Raw genomic sequence first — 20,155 nt, forward strand, 5'->3', positions numbered from 1 at the left:
AAGCTAACCGTCCAGCTAACATGTCTGCTGCCGCGTACAATAATTTATTTTATATTGTTAAGTAATTAAATTTTTTAAGTGAAAACGCAGATTTTTAGATTGCTTTTTGTTTTGTGGAGCCATAGTGTAACTAGCTGTAAACAATGTTAGCTATAAAACGAGCCTAGGTATATTGTTGAGACACCGCATCGTTGCCAGTAATTTATAAATCTCGTAGAGTAGTAGATACGTGTTCTGATGCATCAAGTACTAAAAAGTCAGCGTCGGTTGTCGCATCGACGGCATCTCTAGAGAACGGCGCGTGTCGGTTTTCTGCCCATATGATGAGAGCCTTACTCAAACGAGACTCAATCCAAGCTGAGCACGTGTGTGCATTCCTGGAGATAATGTAAAGGTTCTTTTATTCTCCCTCAGGCACACCGACATGAAATTCCATGTGCGCAGCTCTGTCCGAGAGATCCTCGAGTCTACGGATTCTCTCTTGCTCTTCATGGAACACTGTTTTGTAGTTTTGCTCAGACAAGGGTTGGGCCAGTCATGAGCTAGCAAGGCTTTTCTGATGGCAGCTTGGAACACTGACCACAAATTGCTTTTTAAATGATATCCAAATATTTTAAAAAAATCAGATTATTTTGCAAATAAACCTTTCTCATGAAAGTGTCAGTTTCTTAGCACTTATCCACTCAGAACAGGTGTGTTTGGTCTTTGCTATTTAGCGGCAGTGGTGAGGATTCCCTTGATGGGCTTCTGAGGCATCGATGTCCCCTGACCCCCTCAATTTCTCCACGAAAGCGGACTACCAGTCAGAGCAAAACCGAACCACCTCTCCTGAGGACTAATAAGAGGACAATCTACACAGCAGGCCGCCCACCCTGGTACAATGTCACAGGGACCACGTTCAAAGAGGCTTTTGTTATTGGTAAGCTAGTAGTAGCCCAGAAAACCAGGCTACTGACATTGGTGCTTTTCTCGTGTAGAACATTTCATACTGAAACATGATTATGTTGGTGTTTGGCAAAATGCAGGACTTAATTTCCTAAACTGTAGTGGATTATAATACAAAATATTGCAAACGGATGTTCAGGGTATTTCATTCTTGAATTTGTGAGGCTGTATGTATGGTAGCTACTTGAGTACTTGAATATTTGTAATCATCTTCCTTTGAAATGCTTTGTCTTTCATGTCTTTGAAATTATTTGTGTAGATATTAATGCTAATTAGACCTATTGTATAGAGAGGTGTCTTTTTAACTCTAAATAGTTAATTAAATGTGCTAATTTGAACAAGACTCATTTCTACAGACATTTTAAAGTAGGACTCTAGCATTTAATATATATTATTCATTATTGCAGTATGAGCTTTAGCAGTGCTGCTGTCGTTAATGTCAGGTTCCTCTTCATGCCTTGCTGTCATACAAGCTGTGTGTTGTATATGTCTTATTTTATTCACATCTGGTGTTATGATGGGTCGCAGTGTTCACAACAAATTACACAGAGTTTTGGTTAAAATAACATAGTCCATCTATGAGACTTTAGTTGTTTTAACAAACTCTTTTTAATATTATAGAGTATATCAAATTAGCAGTTTCTGTCAATGTAATCACAACAACTGCAAACTGAAAATTGATTTGGACCAAATTTAGTATGAATCTTAATTTTTCTCTTAATTTTTTATAGCTCTGGATTTGTATGCATGAAATGGACAGTACCATATTATGATTATATTACTAGGTATTGTTATTTTGGTATGATTATATTTTTTCACGCTTTGTTGAACCATTTATATGTCATAGATGTTTTGAATCACGGTGTTTAGTTGAACCGACAAATGTTTATTTGTAAATAAGTTTGGTAATATAGTGTAGTTAATTCTTGATCTATGACACATCAATTCATCAAACAAAGTGTGAAAAACTATAATCACAGAATAGTATACTGTCAGTCTCCTGCAGAGAAATCCAGAACAAGTGAAAACTGGGATAAAGCTGAACATCTTAGCATTTGGCAAAATAGTTCTAAATCAAGGTTTGTTTATTTTTTCATTTTTATTATTTATTAATTTGTTTGTTTGTTTAGTGGTTCTGTGAATGTAATACAAATAACCCAGAGGCTTTTTCATGTAATTGGTCTGCTGGTGTGGAGTGCATATGTAGCTTTTGTAACACATTAGTTATTGAAATGGGATTAAAATGGTATAAAAATGACTTGCTTTATACATTTTGTTTGCGGAATCCATTTGTTCAAATAACTGAGCTCATCTAAAATAGACTGAACCAAAAATGCTCTTAGATGTTGTATGTATGACCAGAAAAAATGGTGATAACGATTTGCACTCTGCACTGCCTTAGCAAGCAGTGTTGGAACTAGTGAATCGGGCTGTGTGAACCACCAAAGATACAGCAAATGTGGCCCTCTCGCTATTATTCTAACCCTCTACAATGACCAAGTCCTGCTGTCATTAGTATGCAGTCTGTTGGATACAATGAATCCTGCCTGACAGGTTACAATTTCACACTTGGATGTGCTCCAGTCGATTCCTCCCGTAAAACAGGACCAGGCCTACCTGCCCTTGCCTCAGCTGTGGAAAAGGAAATAAATCTACCCGAGTGGAACGATCCTCCTTTAACAGAGGTCACCCACATGGCCAGAGCAAATATAAATATAAAATGTGCACTAAAGCAGCTTTAACTTCATTTAGATCTCTTACCTGTTGTTGGTCCCATTTAATTTATTATTATTATTTTATTCTTATTTTTTCCCCTTTTTTATTTTTCCATTGCTAGCTCCCTTTATGCAGAGTTCCCCTCATAACCTTTCGGAGGATACATGCATCCATGGAGGTTTGGCTCAAAACTCTGTAGTGTGCGTGCTGTTGACTTTGTTAACCTTTTTTTCACAGAATAAGGGACATTTGCTACTTTATTTTGACATGGAGGCTTTTGGCAGGCTTAGGCTCTGAAGCAAGTGTCTGCCAGTTCAGCTGTGCACTTTCCTTGTATAGAAGTGTGCTTTTGAGCTAGTGCTCGAGTGTTTTCAAAGATTCACAGTTATCAGCCTAGTTCTCTTTTATAGACCATGGTGAACATTTTTCTGGCAAGATAATAACATGCTAATAATTGGTTTAGTATCCAATTAGAATAGTATATTTACAGTCTTAACTTTTTTTTGCCATGTATTACTAGACTCATGGTTCTAGCTTTTTCATTAGGAATATTTGGGGTGTTTTTTACCCTTGTAAATTCTACAGTGATGGTGATAATTGTGTATGCAATATTTTAATATGTCTAATGTACTTGTCATATGCTCCATAGGTTTGTGTGGCGGCAGTGCCTCTGGGAAAACCACAGTGGCCAATAAGATCATTGAGGCTCTGGATGTACCGTGGGTGGTACTTCTCTCTATGGATTCTTTCTATAAGGTACTTAAGCAGAGGAATGGTGATTTAAAAATAATGAATACTCCAGCACTGGTTCCTTTGACACTTAAACTTCTAAAAAGTACAGTTACATTTGCCTTCCACTCAGCTGGATGAATGTGATGGTGATCATGGAACAACAGGGGGCATTCAACAGAATCATCTGGAGAATTATTCACACTGCTGAATCAGCATCCGTCAATTTAAGGCGCTCGCTGCAGTCATCTGAATAGTATTTGCTGTTCTATAACGGAGCCCCTAATGAGACTGCTTTGTTTAAATACCTCTGAGTGGTAGGATCAGAGACTCACACATCAGTTGTTTGTGATCTGGTTCAAAAATAAACAGATAGTCATTAATCCTTATTTGATCACTTAATGACATAATGTTCAACTGATTAGTGTGCTAAAGACATAATTGATTTAAACAGAACCTTGTTCACTTCCACTTTGAATACAGCATAAGGTTCCCAAGTAGGTGAGATGTTTATTGTGTTAAAGGAATGACTGATTTGTAAACAGGAACGTAGCTTGCTGTTATTTGAGCTGTCCTGTGTGTGGTGTACAGGTGTTGACCAAAGAGGAGCAGGAGCTGGCAGCCAGGAACGAGTACAACTTTGATCACCCCGATGCCTTTGACTTTGAGCTCCTGGTGACTGTCCTGAGGAAACTAAAGAAGGGCAAAAGCATCAAAGTGCCCGTGTACGACTTCACCTCCCATTCCCGTCGCAAGGAATGGGTAAGTAGGTGTTTGTGTTCATGCGTGTGTGTGTGAGGGAGAGAGTGAGTGATGGCTGGTTTTGTGCGTGCAGTACTATTCTCTTTGGTCACTAGACGAAAACCTCTGAGACAAATTCTGTGTTATTTCAACATTAAAATGCTTTTCTGACATTAATCCCATACATATGATGAAACGGGCAAAGCAAAATGATATGCAAAAGCAAAAGAGCTAAATGATATGTTGAAGAAGAATAATGGTTATGTAAAAGACTGCAAACAAATTATTAATAAAACATGATCTTACTGCATGTGGTATTTCAGTAAATACACAGCATGCATTTGAACATACATTTAATTCAATGGCTTACATGACATCTCATGGAGTAATGTGTCTTCCAAGAAACAGAGTTAAACACCTAGTAACTCTTTAAAAACTACCCAGTCTTTCAAACTAATTCTGTCTGAATGGTGCTGGACATTATGCTGAGAATTCTGTGCTGCGTCTGCTTTTATATCCCTGAAATGAAATGTCATACCCGAAAGGCACAAAGCACAACAACCAAAAAAGACACTAACAGTAATTGAAATCTGATTTTGTTTTACCAAGCCATGACTGTTTATCTTCCGCAGCTCTTAATGCACATGTGCAAAGTCAGTTCTGTAGTCTTGGCAATAGGCTGTAATGTTAATAAAACTGGGCTTTGCTTTCACAAGGTCACCTTCCCATCCTGAAAGTCCACAGATTCTCAAACATTCATTTGGATCCAAAGTATAATGTGATGGAAAGAATCGATTAAACCCTTGCGGCGCCCCCCCCCCCCCCCCTTTCTCTTAATGTGACAGATTGACCCACACAAATGGTGAATACAAATGCACTCCTCATGGAGAGACAGCACCTCTAACCTCTCGTTAATTGTCCTGGTAATATTTTTAGTAAATAACTAGCCCTCAGACCTAAAGGTGTTAAATCTGATGTCAGTTAGCAGGTTCTTTCACTGAAGAAAGGATCTACCTACATGTGCAGTGTAAGATCTTTAGGGTTATGATATTATGCTAACTGACATTGCAGGCTTTCATTGCCTAAGGTTGGTCTCTAGCATTTTGGTCAGCTCACCATAACTAAATAACAGCTAAAGCCCTTTCCTAGATGGGAGACTACCATTGTTCAGAACACATTGAGCATGAAGATGCGAGTTAAAGTCTTACTCTGTGTCTTCTAAGATCATTTACATTGCTCTCAGAAGGCCTGGCCTGAAAAGACCATTACTGAATAAACGTCTGACTGGGGCAGTAAATTGATGAGAGTCTGTAATATATGCACAGCACGAGAGAATTTGGGTGCCAACAATTAGATTAATTTAATTATGCACCGATTATATCAGTACTTGCATTAAAGTACATAGTGTCTGTTATATGGATGTCAGTAATTCTAATAATGTCTTTGTCTCAGTGGCATCTCATTGTTATGCTATAGAGTTGGACATTTCCTCAGCAGGTTATCATTGCCTAATTAAATAATTAAAATAATCAGTAATGTAATGTGCTTGGACTTGTATACAAATATCCCATGACTGCAGCAACAGGCTTGCCTTTAGATTCGATATGTACGTGGACATCCCCCTGGAAAATCTCACTTCCAGAGCACTATTGGACTCACCAGTTTCCTCCTGTGCTGATTCCAGGTCTGTGCTTTTTTGTGACATTGTAGGATTGTATATTTTCTAATGCATTCTTATCTTCTGGATGTGTGTTTCTTTGCAGAAAACAGTCTATGGGGCCAATGTAGTGATATTTGAGGGAATCCTAGCATTTGCCAATAAGGACCTTTTGAAGGTAAGTTCTTGGTCTGTGATCTGTGGAATTTGGGTTCTGATTACTCCAATTTCTAGCTGTTGGAGTACAGCATAAATTTGAACTGACAGCTTTTGACAAGTGACCCAGGTGAGAGGCAGGAAGAGGCTCAAGCTGAGAGAGAGATGAAGAGGGATAGATGTATGAAGGGCGGGATGGGTAAGGGGGGAGGGGGTGTCACAGACAGTCAGGAAGAGGCACAGACAGGCCATTCTTCCCACAGGCCATTCGGGCCCTGAATCAGGGAAACTGATAAACTGTGCAGACCACCACCACCATGTAACATAACAACTGTAAATATGTTCAATTACCACCATGTAACATATAACTGTAAATATGTCAGTTACAAGATGGAACTATACAGTCTGTACATTGTGTACATACATATATACATATCCATATATACATTGTACATTGTGTATATAAACATAATATACATATATTGTACATACATTAATATATTTTTGTATATATATAGAATATATATTTATCTATGCACCCCTGTTTTTCTTTTTCCTCAGTTTGGACAGAGCACTCTCAACCATTTCACTACGGGTTATACTGTGTATGACTATGTATGTGACAAATAAACCGAACTTGAACTTGAGACAGTAAGGAAGAGGGAGAGGCACAGGCAGTGAGGAAGAGGAAAGTACAGAAATAAGCAGGGGGAAATTGATGGAGGCTCAAGACTGAATTGACTAAATGAACAAAAATGAAGGATGATAATGAGCGTATGGGAAGAAAATCAGAGGCCAGTGAGAGATGTTTGTCTGATTGAAGTCAAATGAGAAGAGGGGTGGATTTAAAACGAGAGGCAGAGACAAGGCAGCTAGGGATGGATGGTCTGAGTTACACCATGCACAATTATTAGGCAAGTTGTATTTTTGAGGAGTCATTTTATTATTGAATAGCTATAGTGCTCTCAGTCAGTGCAAAATGTTAAACCTCAAACCTGAATATTTAAGAAAGCCAAAACCTCACTTTTACTTTCTTAAGAGAATATCTCTGTTTCATAATTATTGGACAACTATTAGTGTGCATAATTATACTACAACTAAATGAAAAACACATTTTCTCATCTCACTTGTTTATTTTCATTTATTTTCATTAAAAAAAAAATCAATGATCAATATAGCCACCCTTCTTTTCAGTAACAGTCATAAGCCTTCCATTCATGGAATCTGTCAGTTTCTTAATCTGTTGATGATCAACTTTTTGTGCAGCAGCAACCACAGCCTCCCAGATACTGTTCAAAGAGCTCTTTTCCTTCACCATAAATCTCCCATTTAAGAAGGGCCCAGAAGTTGTCATTTAGGGTTTAGGTCAGGTGAGGAAGGGGTCCAGGTCATTATTCTTTCATCTTTAAGGCCTTTATTGGCTAGCCACACAATGAAGTACTTTGATGCATGCGATGGAGCATTGTCCTGCATAAAAATCATGGACTTCTTCAAAGAAGACTTTTTTTTCTGTACCACTGCTTGAAGAAAGTATCTTCTAAAAACTAGCAGTCGGTTTGGGAGTTGCTTTTGAGTACATCTTCAACCAAAAATGTCCAACTATCTTTAATAATACCAGCCCATAGCAATACCCCACCTCCACCTTGCTGGCATCTGAGTTGAAGTGGAGCTCTGTGCCCATTACTGATCCAGCAGCAGGCCCATCCATCCAGTCATTATGCATCTTCTTGAGGGTGGTCGGATTTCAGCCCTCCTTATCTTGGCCATGCCTCTGATTACTGAACACCTCGTACTTCTGGGCACTCCAGGTAGGCTGCAGTTCTGGAATATGACAGCACTGGAGGTTATTGGGTTCCTGGTCGCTTCACTTTTGATTCTCCTCAAATCTTTGGCAGTTAATTTGTGTCTTTTGTCTCAACACAGTTCTTGCGACGCTGTTGGCTGTTCACAACAAAATGTTTGATGGTTCTGTGATCATGCCACAATATCTTAGCAATTTTAAGAGAGCTGCATCCCTCTGAAAGACCTTTGACAATTTTTGACTTTTCAGAATCAATTAAATCTCTTTTGGCCCATTTTGCCTGCGGAAAATTATGCACACTTTGATATAGGGTGTTGATCTCCTTAGGCCACACCCTCCCTCATTACACAAATACATCTGATATTCATACAGCTTGGAGTTGGAAAATATACATAAAAATGATGATATGGTCAAAATACTCTCTTCCCTAATAATTGTGCACACAGTGTATGAAGCAGTAGCACAGAAGAACATGTTGTGATGAACAGAACTACGGGGAAGAGACGTGAGCAGTTGGGGGCCGTAAGATCTGGGATGTGCTGTTGTACCTTTTAAAGCACTTGACTGACCTGAGTGAGCAGTCTAATTAATGGCACTGGCAGGATACAGTGATGTCTCTATGGAAAAAGTAGCTCGGACAGCATGCTGTCATATTGCAGCCAAGGAAATTAGCCCCTTTTTTCACCTTAATTAAACACAGTCAAATTGACACATGCACAATCATGTGCACACTGTCTCTCTCTTAGACTTAAGAGCTTACCTTTCACATCAATGCACATGCTCTTCCCTAGACATGCTCCTTCGCATTCTCCACACAGCACGAAGCTGCATGACGCAACAGTTGGCAGAATCCCTCCAGCGTTCTTGGCCTGTGTCGGCCTGTCTGAGTGTCAGGCCAGACAATGCAGCTGGGCTGCGTTCCACTGACCTGACTGTGAATTCTCCAATCGTCCTGCTTGATCCTGAGTACAGCAATGCCCAGACATCATTGTGAATAAATATGAGTGATTGTAGGAGGCACTGGCAGTGTGAAGTGATTTATGGCTGCATAAGCTGGAGCACAGTGTCCAATAAAATTGAATAAAATAAGTAAGTTTTTAGCCTGGATTTAAAAATTGAGTGTGCATCTGATTCCCAAATTAAAGCTGGAAGGCTGTTCCATAACTAAGGGGCTTCAGAGGAAAAGGCTCTTCGCCCTGATTTACTAATTCAAGGACCTAAGAAACCCTGCACTTTGAGAACGCAGTGGCTGAGGTGGTTATATGCAGTGGGTTATCACTCAGTCACATTATAATGAAATGCTTTGGAAGGCTTGTCGATGCACATATGAAGAGCTGACCTGCCTCTCATAGGGGTTCTCTTTAGCTCTCTGTGCACCTCTCATTCACCTTGACAAAAAGACCACCTTTACCTTCTTTAACTTCTCTTCAGCATTCAACGCCTATTGTGATAAGAAAGCTCAAGAAAGAAAACCAAGAACATATGCAGAAGGAAGGAGAAGTTTGAGGAGCCTCCTCAAACTACACTCAGTCTGAATGCAGGGGCCTTGTGGAGGTGCTCACACAGCTCTACTCACACACCAGTCATGACTCAAACTGATTAACACTGTCTCATTGCTGACCAAGTGAAGGATACAGTAGTTGACTTCAGCAGACAGGGAACAAGCTCATCTAATCAGTAGGACAGAAATGGGAAGAAAGAGGAAATTCATTGGGGTGCATCACTCTGGCTCTCTCTGGGAGACTCAGCATCTCCTGCATCTCCTGCAAGCCACAAACAGCACCTGTACCTTCTGAGAAGTCCAAGCAACGTTGGACATAATCACGCTCAAACCCGCAATTATACCCGCACTCATGGCTCTCTGCTGTGGAGCGTATTCTGATGATGTCTGGAATGCCTTCACCAGTTCTATGACTACAAATGCACTGTTGAAAACAGCCCAGTGAATCGCTGGCTTTTTTCTCTGTCAGGTACATGGGGCATTCGGGCTGTCCATGGAAAACTCATGATTTAATTATAGGTCCAGCAAATGGAGAGAATTTGTTCCCCTGCAACTTGGCAAGCCATACCAGAGTATCCAGACCTGTATGTCCAGTATTTAGGGCTTTTTACCAACAGCTTATAAAGCAGCTCACCACCTTACACACTTGCTCACCTATATTCACTTTTATTGCATTTGGCAGACAATCCTATCCAGAGTGACTTAAGACAATTTGACACTGATGCGAGTGAAAACCCCAGCAACACTGCTGCACCTAATAAACTTGTACCAGCTCAACACCTGCTACCATGTTACTGCATTGACAGTTGTCTGCCACCTAAATGATATCTGGTCATCAACAGTCCCCTGTTCAGAAACTACCTGGGATAAATATTAGATGTAGTAAAGGTTGGCTGAGAAATTGGGCCTGTCACATAAGCTACAATCTGAAATGTATTACTTCTAAAATGCAGAGTGAGATGGGTGAGTGCATCTGATAAAGTGGCCAGTAAGTGGCGATGGTAACTCTGCCAAAGCATTTAGCTTTATATTGACTACTTGAAGAGATTTAACAAAAACAATACAGTAAACAGCAAATATTGCATTGCAAATAGTAATGTAATATCAAGTCTTTTCAAAGTGGCATCCCAGAACCAATCTATAGAACCACAAGTCACTAATGAACTGCTGAGCACCTTTAAGTGTTAATGGTGCTTGTTCATCTGTATCAGTTCTTTTCTTCACCATCATTCCTTTCCGTTAAACTCACTGTTTATTTTCTTAATTCTTCTGTCATACATTTTCACCTGTTTCATATCCTTCATGTTTCCTTCAGCTGCTGGACATGAAAGTGTTTGTGGACACTGACTCGGACATCCGGCTGGTCCGTCGCCTGAAGAGGGACATCACAGAACGAGGGCGCGACATCACTGGTGTCATCAAGCAATACAATAAGTTCGTCAAGCCAGCGTTTGAACAGTACATAGAACCAACAGTCCAGGTCGCAGACATTGTGGTTCCAAGAGGTAAATTGCTGCCTGAATTCATGCAGCAGCCTTATTGGCAGAGAACAAAGAATTCTGCTCTGTGGTCAACAGTGACTAACCTCATTATCCTATCGTGCACAACTTACCTTTAACTCATAACTGTTTACATTTGGGGGGTTGGGTTGGGTATTCTGGGGAAGTGTAGAACGATTCCCTGGGGAATCGGGGGAAGTGTAGAATTCTGGGGAAGTGTAGAATGAGATATATTTCTTTCTCAGGATTCATTAGAAGTATCTTATGCATCTCTGTTTTTTTTCTCTAGGTGGAGAGAACTTTGTAGCTTTGGATCTGATTGTCCAACATGTCCATAGTCAACTTGAGAAGGTATGTCAGAATAAAGGCTTTGCATTAGTAAATGCAGAGTATGTCCTATAAAAACAAGCATGCAGCAGAATTAAAACTCATTGTGCATGCCACTATCACAGCATGGGTGTGTATATGGAAAATCAATCCATGGTATAAGTTACACTCTAAATATTAGGGAATTTACTTTATTTGTCTTTTTCCACATTCATGAGCAATAATCACTTTAGCCTGCAAAAAGGAATCGCAAGGGCATATGGATGTCTTTGAGCCAAGTTTCACAGCAGTTGGAACTCTGGCTTCCCCTAGTGATCCAGGTTTTTATACAGTAGGATACAGTAGTTGACTTCAGCAGACAGGGAACAAGCTCATCTAATCAGTAGGACAGAAATGGGAAGAAAGAGGAAATTCATTGGGGTGCATCACTCTGGCATGTGGATGTCATTGAGCCAAGTTTCACAGCAGTTGGAACTCTGGCTTCCCCTAGTGATCCAGGTTTTTATGACATATCACAGACTGCAGAGTACATGAGTGCGCAATGTGTGTACACAGTATGAGCACACAGTATGTGGGCTACTAGAATAGAATCAGTAGAAGGATGTTAAAGGATTTATGACTATGGGGCATTGTAAATGTTAGATAGGCTATGTGAATTTGATCATTGGTGTTGCCTGGATGTTTTATTGACCTGTTGTCCATTTCAAAAAGTAATTTATGGTTCATAGAAAGCACACAGCACCATTCATCATGTTCCATCTTCACATGATATAAAGGCAGCTATATTTCATGGTTGAAGACTGGCCTGTTTTAAAGGAATGCTCTTAAACAAATGCTTCACCAAATGTATGTAGTTATGTAACAAAACATGTTAATCATGGAGTATTACATTTTAATTATAGGAATGTTTTGAGTTTGACAGGAATGTTAGAAACAAAGTAATATTTTCTGTGTGTGTTGGGATGAATCACATTAAGTAAAAAGAATTCTCATCCAAGAAAATCCTTCCATTGTCCTTACAAGACCATTCAAGATGAAGGTTGATGTGTTTTTAAGGCTAATGAAGCATTTGAAAAGAGGTCTGCTTTAAAACTGCAGGGCCACATTGCATGTGCCTCTGGGCACAGATCAGATTCAATTTTGAGTATAAAAGGGTCTAATCTTTGTATCTCATCTTGAGCCCTGATGCCTTCCAATTTAGATTTATTAATTTCTAGATTACAGAATCTGCATGGTCAGGATTAAAAGTAAAGGGACGTTTTTATGTATGTTGAGCCATATAGAACTATTAAATACTGATTCACAGAAACAGGAGCCTATACCAAAACACTTCTTTAAATATCTGAAATTTTATATCTGTGACCATATTGCTATGAATTTCAGGTTTATTTTCTTGGTTTTGGTTTCATGAGGAGAAATGGCTTCACTTCATAGCATGTGGGGGTGGAGGGGATGTGTTGGAATGGCTTTCTTTCATTGGATGTTTCATTTCATGAGTTCTGTTTTTCTTTCTTTCTGTTTTTTTTTCTCCTTCCCCGTGTGCATTTGTAATGAAATACTCGCTAAACCCAACCCCCCCCCACCCCCCACCCCGCCGAACCGAATGCACTCTAACTCGTCTCAGCGTGAAATCACAGTGAGGTATGACTGACAACCCCCTCCCCATATCTACCTCCATCTCTCCCTCTCGCTCCCTCCTACTTACTGTATTTTCTTTGGTCCCATTTTATTCTGCAATACAGCAGAGAATAAAGGGGAGAGACTAAAGGAAGTGTCTAGTCTAACTAAATGCATATTCTGAAACAAATACTTCATTTACATTTACCATTGTAAATGATGAGGACTAAAATGACATGTAATGCTGAATAATATGAGCACCATGATGCTGAACACATCCTTTTGTTTCTTCCTGTATATGGTTGTTGCCTGGCTATGGGTGAGGGGGATGAGTCAGTGGGTGTTAACGCATTAGTCGTTAGTGGTTATAAAACTGCAATGAACAGCCATTAAAGCTTACTTAGATTAGTGTTGTAATGGGACCAATTGTTATTGGTCAGTTGGTTAATAGGGACCAATAATTGTCTTGATTTTTAGATGATTACAGTTTGAGGGAATGGAAGAGGTCTTATTTCAGAACCATCGGTCCATCCTCCAAACTTGACAGTCTCTTCAGACAAACATGCACATACACCCACACACCAACCCATACACCCTGTCTAAAGTGGGGTGACCATTGTCCACTGCACCTCCCACTGTGGCTGTAGCTGAACTGACTTTGAGCTTTAATGGGGGTTGTGTTCTCTTCCCTCTCTTTTCTCTCTCTTTCTCTCTGTCTCTTGTCATCACAATGAATCTGTCACCTTCTCCAGAGGAAGCTCCGCTGGGATATGTGAGGATAAACTCCTGCATCCCTCTTTTTCTCCCACCTTTTTCTTCCATTTCTTGTCTCAGTTTTGTTACTCCTGTATTTTTGTTTGTCATGGACCCATCACCGAATCCCTCTGCAATTCTTGTCATCTCTTTGCAAAAATCTGTTTTTAGTCACTTAATGAAAGCCACTTAATGATACATTTCTGTCTTACTTTCTTGTGTATGGCCAACTGATATGCATTTCTAGTCTAAGATAATAATGTAGGCTTGGGTTTTGTGCCGAAGCTTCTCATTGCTGACAACAACAATGAAGGAAAAAACTCATCAACTGATTAATTGTAGAACTGATGACTCAAAGGTTATCCAGCTCAGTTTATCAAGATTTAGCATAGCAGGTGCCTCACTCTGGCATGTTGTTAGTGTATTAAATTGTTATTGTTGTCGGTCAATTTTTCCCTCCTAGTTCTTCCTTAACACCTTCAAGTTGCCCTGCCACCTTAACATATTAAGACCTTTCTGGCCACTTCACATTGGAGGAAACACAAGTCAAATATCTCCATATTTACCTCTTTCCCTGGCTTGAAATGACTGGTGTGCGTGTACTTGTGCACATGTAAGCACTGTGTTCTTTATCATAGTCTCTACCAAATTTGCCTGGTTGTAACCGCTGCCCTGTGGCTGTCACATAGGTCCGCCTTGGCATCTGCCCATCAGGGCCAGCCCTTGCCCAAGACCCTGAGCGTTATGGAGAGCACCCCGCAGGTTCGAGGCATGCACACAATCATCAGGTGGGCACTGATCGAGGTGGAAAAGAGAGTGCTCGCATCGATGCACATGCAGCAGCAGCGAACTAGCTGTAGCCTGGTTTTTGTAGTGTGGCAAAGGACTGGCTTGTGCCCTTCATTAGTTAGCTTCCGACCACTCACTGCTACTGGTTCTTGCTTTGAAAAGAACCCCATGTATCCTAGGGTGCTGGAAATCACCCCATGTGTTTCTCCCCCTTGCAGGAACAAGGAGACGAACCGAGATGAGTTTATTTTTTACTCCAAGAGATTAATGAGGCTCCTCATTGAGCATGCACTCTCCTTCCTGCCACTGAAGGTCAGTGGAAACCATGGGTTCTTTTGTTCCTCAGAAAGTGAACTCAAGGAATCGGTGACAGCTTTTTCTATCGAACTAACATTATGAATGTGCCATATACAATAGTGCAAATTTGGTGGGTTATAGATAGTTGTTGACATTATATATTTTGAATTAAATGAACCTGAGTGCACAAGGCTCTTAACTGTACAGTGTTTCTTTGCTCCTTTCTTATTTTCTTATTAGAATTGCACGTGCCTTTAATTAAAAAAAAAACAAAAAAAAACCAAAACTTTAAGCCAGAGAAAATCATTTTTACTTTTTAAAAATTTTGTACTTTTTGCATTGTAAGTTTTTGAGAAATGTTAACAATGGCTTATCTCTACAGCCAGTGTCTGTTGAGACCCCCCAAGGGACCATATATGAAGGGAAAAGACTAAGTGGTAAAAGGGTTAGTCAGATTTTAAAATTCTGTTTTCATTTCTGCTAGCATTTCATCTTAAGCATACTTTTACTGTTCTCTTCCTAAGACCCAATGGAAAATGGGTCAAATTCTGTTTGCTGTAAAGTAAGTGTTTGAAATTGAAGGCAAATTTGGGGTTGGTTTTTCATATATCTTTTTTTTTTCAAGGAATTTGCCAGCTTGGAGGTTGTATGCTATTCCAGTGCAGTTTTTATTAACAAAAATAATCAATTTCACGTTGTCACTGCTTTCTTCATTTAGTACCTCAATAGCATACATTATTGCATTTCTGATGATGCACTGCTCCAGTGGTTGCATAGATACAGTCCATTTATGACCTTGTTATTTTCTCTCTCATTCTGAGCAATTTATTTCCTCATACCCAATGTACTTGAGGGTGTGGGAGGGGATGTCTTTGTATGTTGTTGTGCTCTGCGATTACATGCATTTTGTTGTCTCACATCCGTGTGTGTGTGTGTGTGTGTGTGTGTGTGTGTGTGTGTGCGTGCATTTGTAGATCTCTGGGGTGTCAATTTTGCGTGCAGGAGAGACTATGGAACAGGCCTTGATGGCAGTGTGCAAAGACATTCGATTGGGAAAGATTCTCATCCAGACTAATCATGACACTGGAGAGCCTGAGGTATTCTGCATCTGCAACTTTGTTGTGGCCTTGATTGCAAAGCTCAGACCAATTTTGGCATATCTGATTAAATAATTAAGATGACTTTGAAGGAATCACTGGATTAAAAATGGAATGTGACCTGAACACCCTTGATATTAAATTTGTCAGTCTTCTTCAGTGATGCTGTCAGACAGGCGATACAGATAAACCAGTAAATTAAATAGGTGTAAATTGGTTCCACCTCTCTATTACTGGATGTTAAGTATCACACATCCCAAACAACTGTCAGGTGATTTTAACAATTCAGGTTCTTGTCATTGTTCACCAGATTTCACAAGAAAACTGGTAGAATTGCTCTGCAGTGTGTTTTTGCCCTTATAGTTTTAGTGATTATGTTCTGATTTAAACTGTAAAATCCTGTGTATATACTGCCTTGTTTGTTGGAACAATTCTTGATTTATAAGTTTGCTGAGCAAAAATGTACTGATGCTGATGCAAAAATGTACTGATGCAGCCTTGTTTCTGAACAACTTTATGGTCTATTCTGGGAAAGACTCAAGCATGGTGTGCAGGAATGCACAGTCAGAGAGGAAGTGGTGAAGTTTGGGCTTTAGGGTGCAGGTGAAGCAGAGAATTTATTTTAGTTATTCTGACTCATTATTGGGTGTGTGAACAGTGCCCTCTGCTGGCCCAGTAGAGTCGTATTCATTTTTTTTTAATTTTAGCCTTATACAGGTTGGTTTTTTTAAATTCACGTTTCTGCAGCAAAGCTAATGATAATTGCATATGTGCCTACAGAACTTCTGTCATCAAGGTTTAAAAAAAACAAACAAACTATATTTAATTGTCTGCCTCTCTGAAAGATTGTCAAGTAATGTTTCCTCTTTTCCTCTGGCCTGGTTTCTGGGGACCCAGGACATGTAAAATGTCTGAGTGATCATATCACAGTCTGCTTTTGCTTCTCAGCTCCATTATCTTCGTTTGCCAAAGGACATCAGTGAGGACTATGTGATCCTGATGGACAGCACAGTGTCCACAGGGGCTGCTGCTCTCATGGCTATTCGAGTCTTACTCGTAAGTGGCTCTGTGGATTTAATCAGTCTCTTGAGGGATTTTTTAGCCATTTGTAGTTTGCTATAGTTACATAGTGAAATTTATTTGAAAGTGATTTAAATCTCTTGTCTGTACTTTTAACTAGAATGAACAGAGGGCTTAGAAAGGGGAACCACCTGTCCACCATGCAGGCACAGAATGATCTCATACAGCGGAATGGACAGAAACCGGCAAAGCCAATAAGAAATGGGCAAGGAGTCTTGAGCATAAAATTGCAGTTTTTGCTTTCATGTTCTAATGATGAGGTTGTCACAGCAGATTGTAGGCCAGTGCTTATAACTGGAGATGTTTGGGATATATGAATATAAATACATGAATTGATAAGGTAGAAAGGGAGAGAAATGGCTTACAAAGCCTAAAGGTAGCACAAAGGACATTGATTCCAGCATCACTGAAATAAAAAGCAGCCTGTGACGCCTTGAGGGATGGATGATGAGAGCAGTGTGTCTGGGAGCTTTCTCCTTCCACCCACACCCTCGGCTCTATCCTAGTTTAATGGAAATCCCATTTCTACAGGCTCTTTGACCTCACTCCGGCAAAAGGCATGCTGCCTTGGCAAACAGTTTACATGGAAAATCGTTCAGTCCATATTTTACACATGTGACCCATCAGGTTTATTTTCATCCCACCCTTCTCCCTGTCCTTGCAATGCATTCTGCCATGCTGTTTGGCAGTGATTTCTTGCTGAGCTGTGTCACGTGTCCTCCTCTTGCTTTCTAGGACCATGATGTTCAAGAGGACAAGATCTTCCTGCTGTCTCTGCTCATGGCCGAGATGGGCGTCCACTCAGTGGCATATGCCTTCCCCAAGGTGCGCATCATCACCACAGCCGTGGACAAGAAGGTCAACGATGAGTTTCACATCATACCAGGCATTGGTGAGCCTGCCAGTTTTCGTTCATTTCACTGAAAAGGTTTAGTCAGTGTCAGTTGATGTTGCAGTGATGGGCTGACCAGCGCGCTTGTTTTCCAGGTAACTTCGGAGACCGCTACTTTGGAACTGATGCTCCTTCAGACTGGTATGAAAGTGATGAAGGGATGGACTACTAAGACTCAGTTTGGGAAGTGTGTAATGCTGGATTTCTGGGTTGGGGGAGGGGCATCCGAAAACCCTTATTCTCTTGGGACGGTACCAGTGTCCATTGTTCGTGTGTGGCTCTATATCTGCACACATTCCCACTATGATGCACGTTCAGTGATCAGAGTGTGTTCTGACCCAAATGTCAAGATATTCCATTCACCTGCAGTGCTGCTCAAATTTCCTGTGTTGATGGAGAATAAGGTTAGTTTCAAGTCTTCTCTCCCAAGTATGAAATGTAAAACGGGCGTGTGTGGCTCCTGCAGTTCTTAATTCCTTACTTGAAGGATAAAATGGCTCGGTCAACTTCTGGAGGTGCATCAATGAACAGGAGTGAGTTTTCAATGAATGAACTAATATTGTGTGCAGAGAATGTTTGTGAACTGGAGTTAACTTTGATAATCTAGTGCATATGCTTGAATTTTAGAGTAGGCATGGTATCAGGTAAAACCCTTGTAATGGGGTAAATATTGGAACATTTTTTGCAGGGTATGTCTTTTTGTTGCTTGCTAGAGAAAATTTGTGGTAGGTTTTATTTCATATTGTTTCTTAATATGTGTGTTAAAGAACATGCTGAAAAGGGATTTCAATGTCATGTGACTTGAATATTAAAAAGAAAAGGATGGTATGGTAAAATTCCAAAAAGAAAGTTGTTCCACTTATAATAGCTCTCAGGACCACTGAGAAGAAATTTAGGTTTATAGGAACTATTCTTTGATGCAATTTTCATGTTGATATACTTGAATGACTCTATTTATAAATGTAAATGTATTTAATATTTGTTGGCTGTGTTGCAGGATATTAAAATATTGCAGATTATTAGTTTTAAATAGTGGGCAGAGTCTCTAATCCAGACAATACATAAAGGAATCCCTAAACTGTTAGCACTGTGCTGAAGTTAGGTAGGCAACTATTCTTAAAAGTGCAAGCTCTCACTGTGATCTGCTTTCACTTGGGCATTCAGCTGTTTTGTACATACTGTCAGTACAGTGTTTGGGCACTGCCGGTAAATCTTGAGCAAAAGTCTTAACGGGTTAGCCTGGTTGTCGCATTCAACTTTTAGTACAGCTGCTTCTTGTGGTTTTTGTGTGAACCTCTCCTGTAGTAAGGGTGCTGTAAGGCCCATCTTAAAAGATATGATGGGACAGGAAAAAGGGGGAGATGCAATAATGCATAACGCATAATTCCTATAAAATAAAGTATTTAAATTAATGCAAAAAGATACGCAATTAGTATACACCAAAACACACACCACTACATACATCTTGAAATACATAAAATTAACACATGGAATAATATATTTTTAAAAAACGAAATTGCCCATTGGAAATATGGCTGTTACAGCTAAGATATGAACTGCCAACATGCCTGAGAGACTCAAGAATCTGGGATTTCTATCTTGAAACTGAACTGAAACTGAAGATTATAAATATTGTGCATAAAATATACAAAGGAGAAAGGGTGGAGCTTTTAGTTGGAAGAATACCATCCCATCCTAAAAGGATAGGGGAGATGCCAAACAGCATCCATAGCCCAAAACAAGGTGAACACTCCTGAATCTTTTGGATTATTGCATAGTTAGCAATCATCAGGAAGCAGCCTGTGTGCCCTTAGGAGCGCAGTCAGGTATGCTTTAAAGGAGCATTCCAATGACATGTTCTTTAGGTTTCTTTAGTGATGCTTGAATATTTGAGGGAGGCATTAGCAAGAGAGAAACCTTCCTGTTGTCCTTTTTAAGGGATTTATTGTTTTAGTGTTTTCTGGAATAAATGTTGACACAAGGGCCTATTCAACATAATGATGAAATTAAAATGTAGTAAATGGATGAGATGTCCACTTTGATACCCTCATCATTGATTACATGGGGTTTTCATGAAAATGACCATAGACAAGGCATTTACAGACTGCTTAATGTGTCGAAGTAAAAACTGGCCCCAGAAGTTTAGGTTCAAAGGTTACATATTAGTCTGATGTGAAAAACAAATTGACTAAAACACATTGTGTGCTTTATGTAGTAGGCTCCAGCCTTTATAAATTTGTTGGGCTTGTTTTTTCTTATTATACTGCTATATTATTTTGTTCACTTTATGCTCAGTGCTTTGTTAAAATGTTATGCACTTAATGGCATAATTACAGACTCTACTTTTAAACTTGGGAGATTTACTGATTTCTTCCTTTCTTTATGGGTTTACACATTTTTCTTCCATAGCCATCACTGTCCAATTTCAGCATTTTTTATACTACTTTGCATGTTTTAAACTGCTCTCAAAATCCATTACAGTGATCTTGAGCATTGTTATTGTGTCTGTAAGTGCAATAAAGCATAATGAGCCTGATCCTGGGTCTTGTTTGTGCATT

The 20,155-nt window shown here is 39.7% G+C and overlaps 2 protein-coding genes across 4 annotated transcripts in view; one reads left to right on the forward strand and one right to left on the reverse strand.

The window, feature by feature from the left end:
- Positions 1–398, reverse strand: part of slc30a2 (solute carrier family 30 member 2) — a 13,851-nt gene extending 13,453 nt beyond the window's left edge. The window contains exon 1 of the mRNA XM_027000431.2: positions 337–398. The gene's annotated coding sequence lies outside the window, so the exon portion shown is untranslated. The remainder of the gene's footprint in view (positions 1–336) is intronic.
- Positions 1–20,133, forward strand: part of si:ch211-243j20.2 (uridine-cytidine kinase-like 1) — a 20,665-nt gene extending 532 nt beyond the window's left edge. The window contains exons 2-15 of one of the 3 annotated variants that reach the window (XM_027000394.2): positions 717–919; positions 3,311–3,417; positions 3,982–4,152; positions 5,895–5,966; positions 10,562–10,751; positions 11,035–11,096; positions 13,442–13,461; positions 14,132–14,230; positions 14,450–14,543; positions 14,911–14,973; positions 15,503–15,625; positions 16,574–16,681; positions 17,441–17,597; positions 17,693–20,133. In XM_027000394.2, the coding sequence (XP_026856195.1) occupies positions 717–919; positions 3,311–3,417; positions 3,982–4,152; positions 5,895–5,966; positions 10,562–10,751; positions 11,035–11,096; positions 13,442–13,461; positions 14,132–14,230; positions 14,450–14,543; positions 14,911–14,973; positions 15,503–15,625; positions 16,574–16,681; positions 17,441–17,597; positions 17,693–17,769 (1,546 nt within the window). In that variant the 3' untranslated portion in view covers positions 17,770–20,133. The other 2 variants (XM_027000403.2, XM_027000413.2) reach the window with 2 other exon arrangements.
- Positions 20,134–20,155: the final 22 nt, after the last annotated feature.

Source organism: Electrophorus electricus, chromosome 8 (genome assembly GCF_013358815.1).
Source record: "Electrophorus electricus isolate fEleEle1 chromosome 8, fEleEle1.pri, whole genome shotgun sequence".
NCBI classification, from domain to species: domain Eukaryota; kingdom Metazoa; phylum Chordata; class Actinopteri; order Gymnotiformes; family Gymnotidae; genus Electrophorus; species Electrophorus electricus.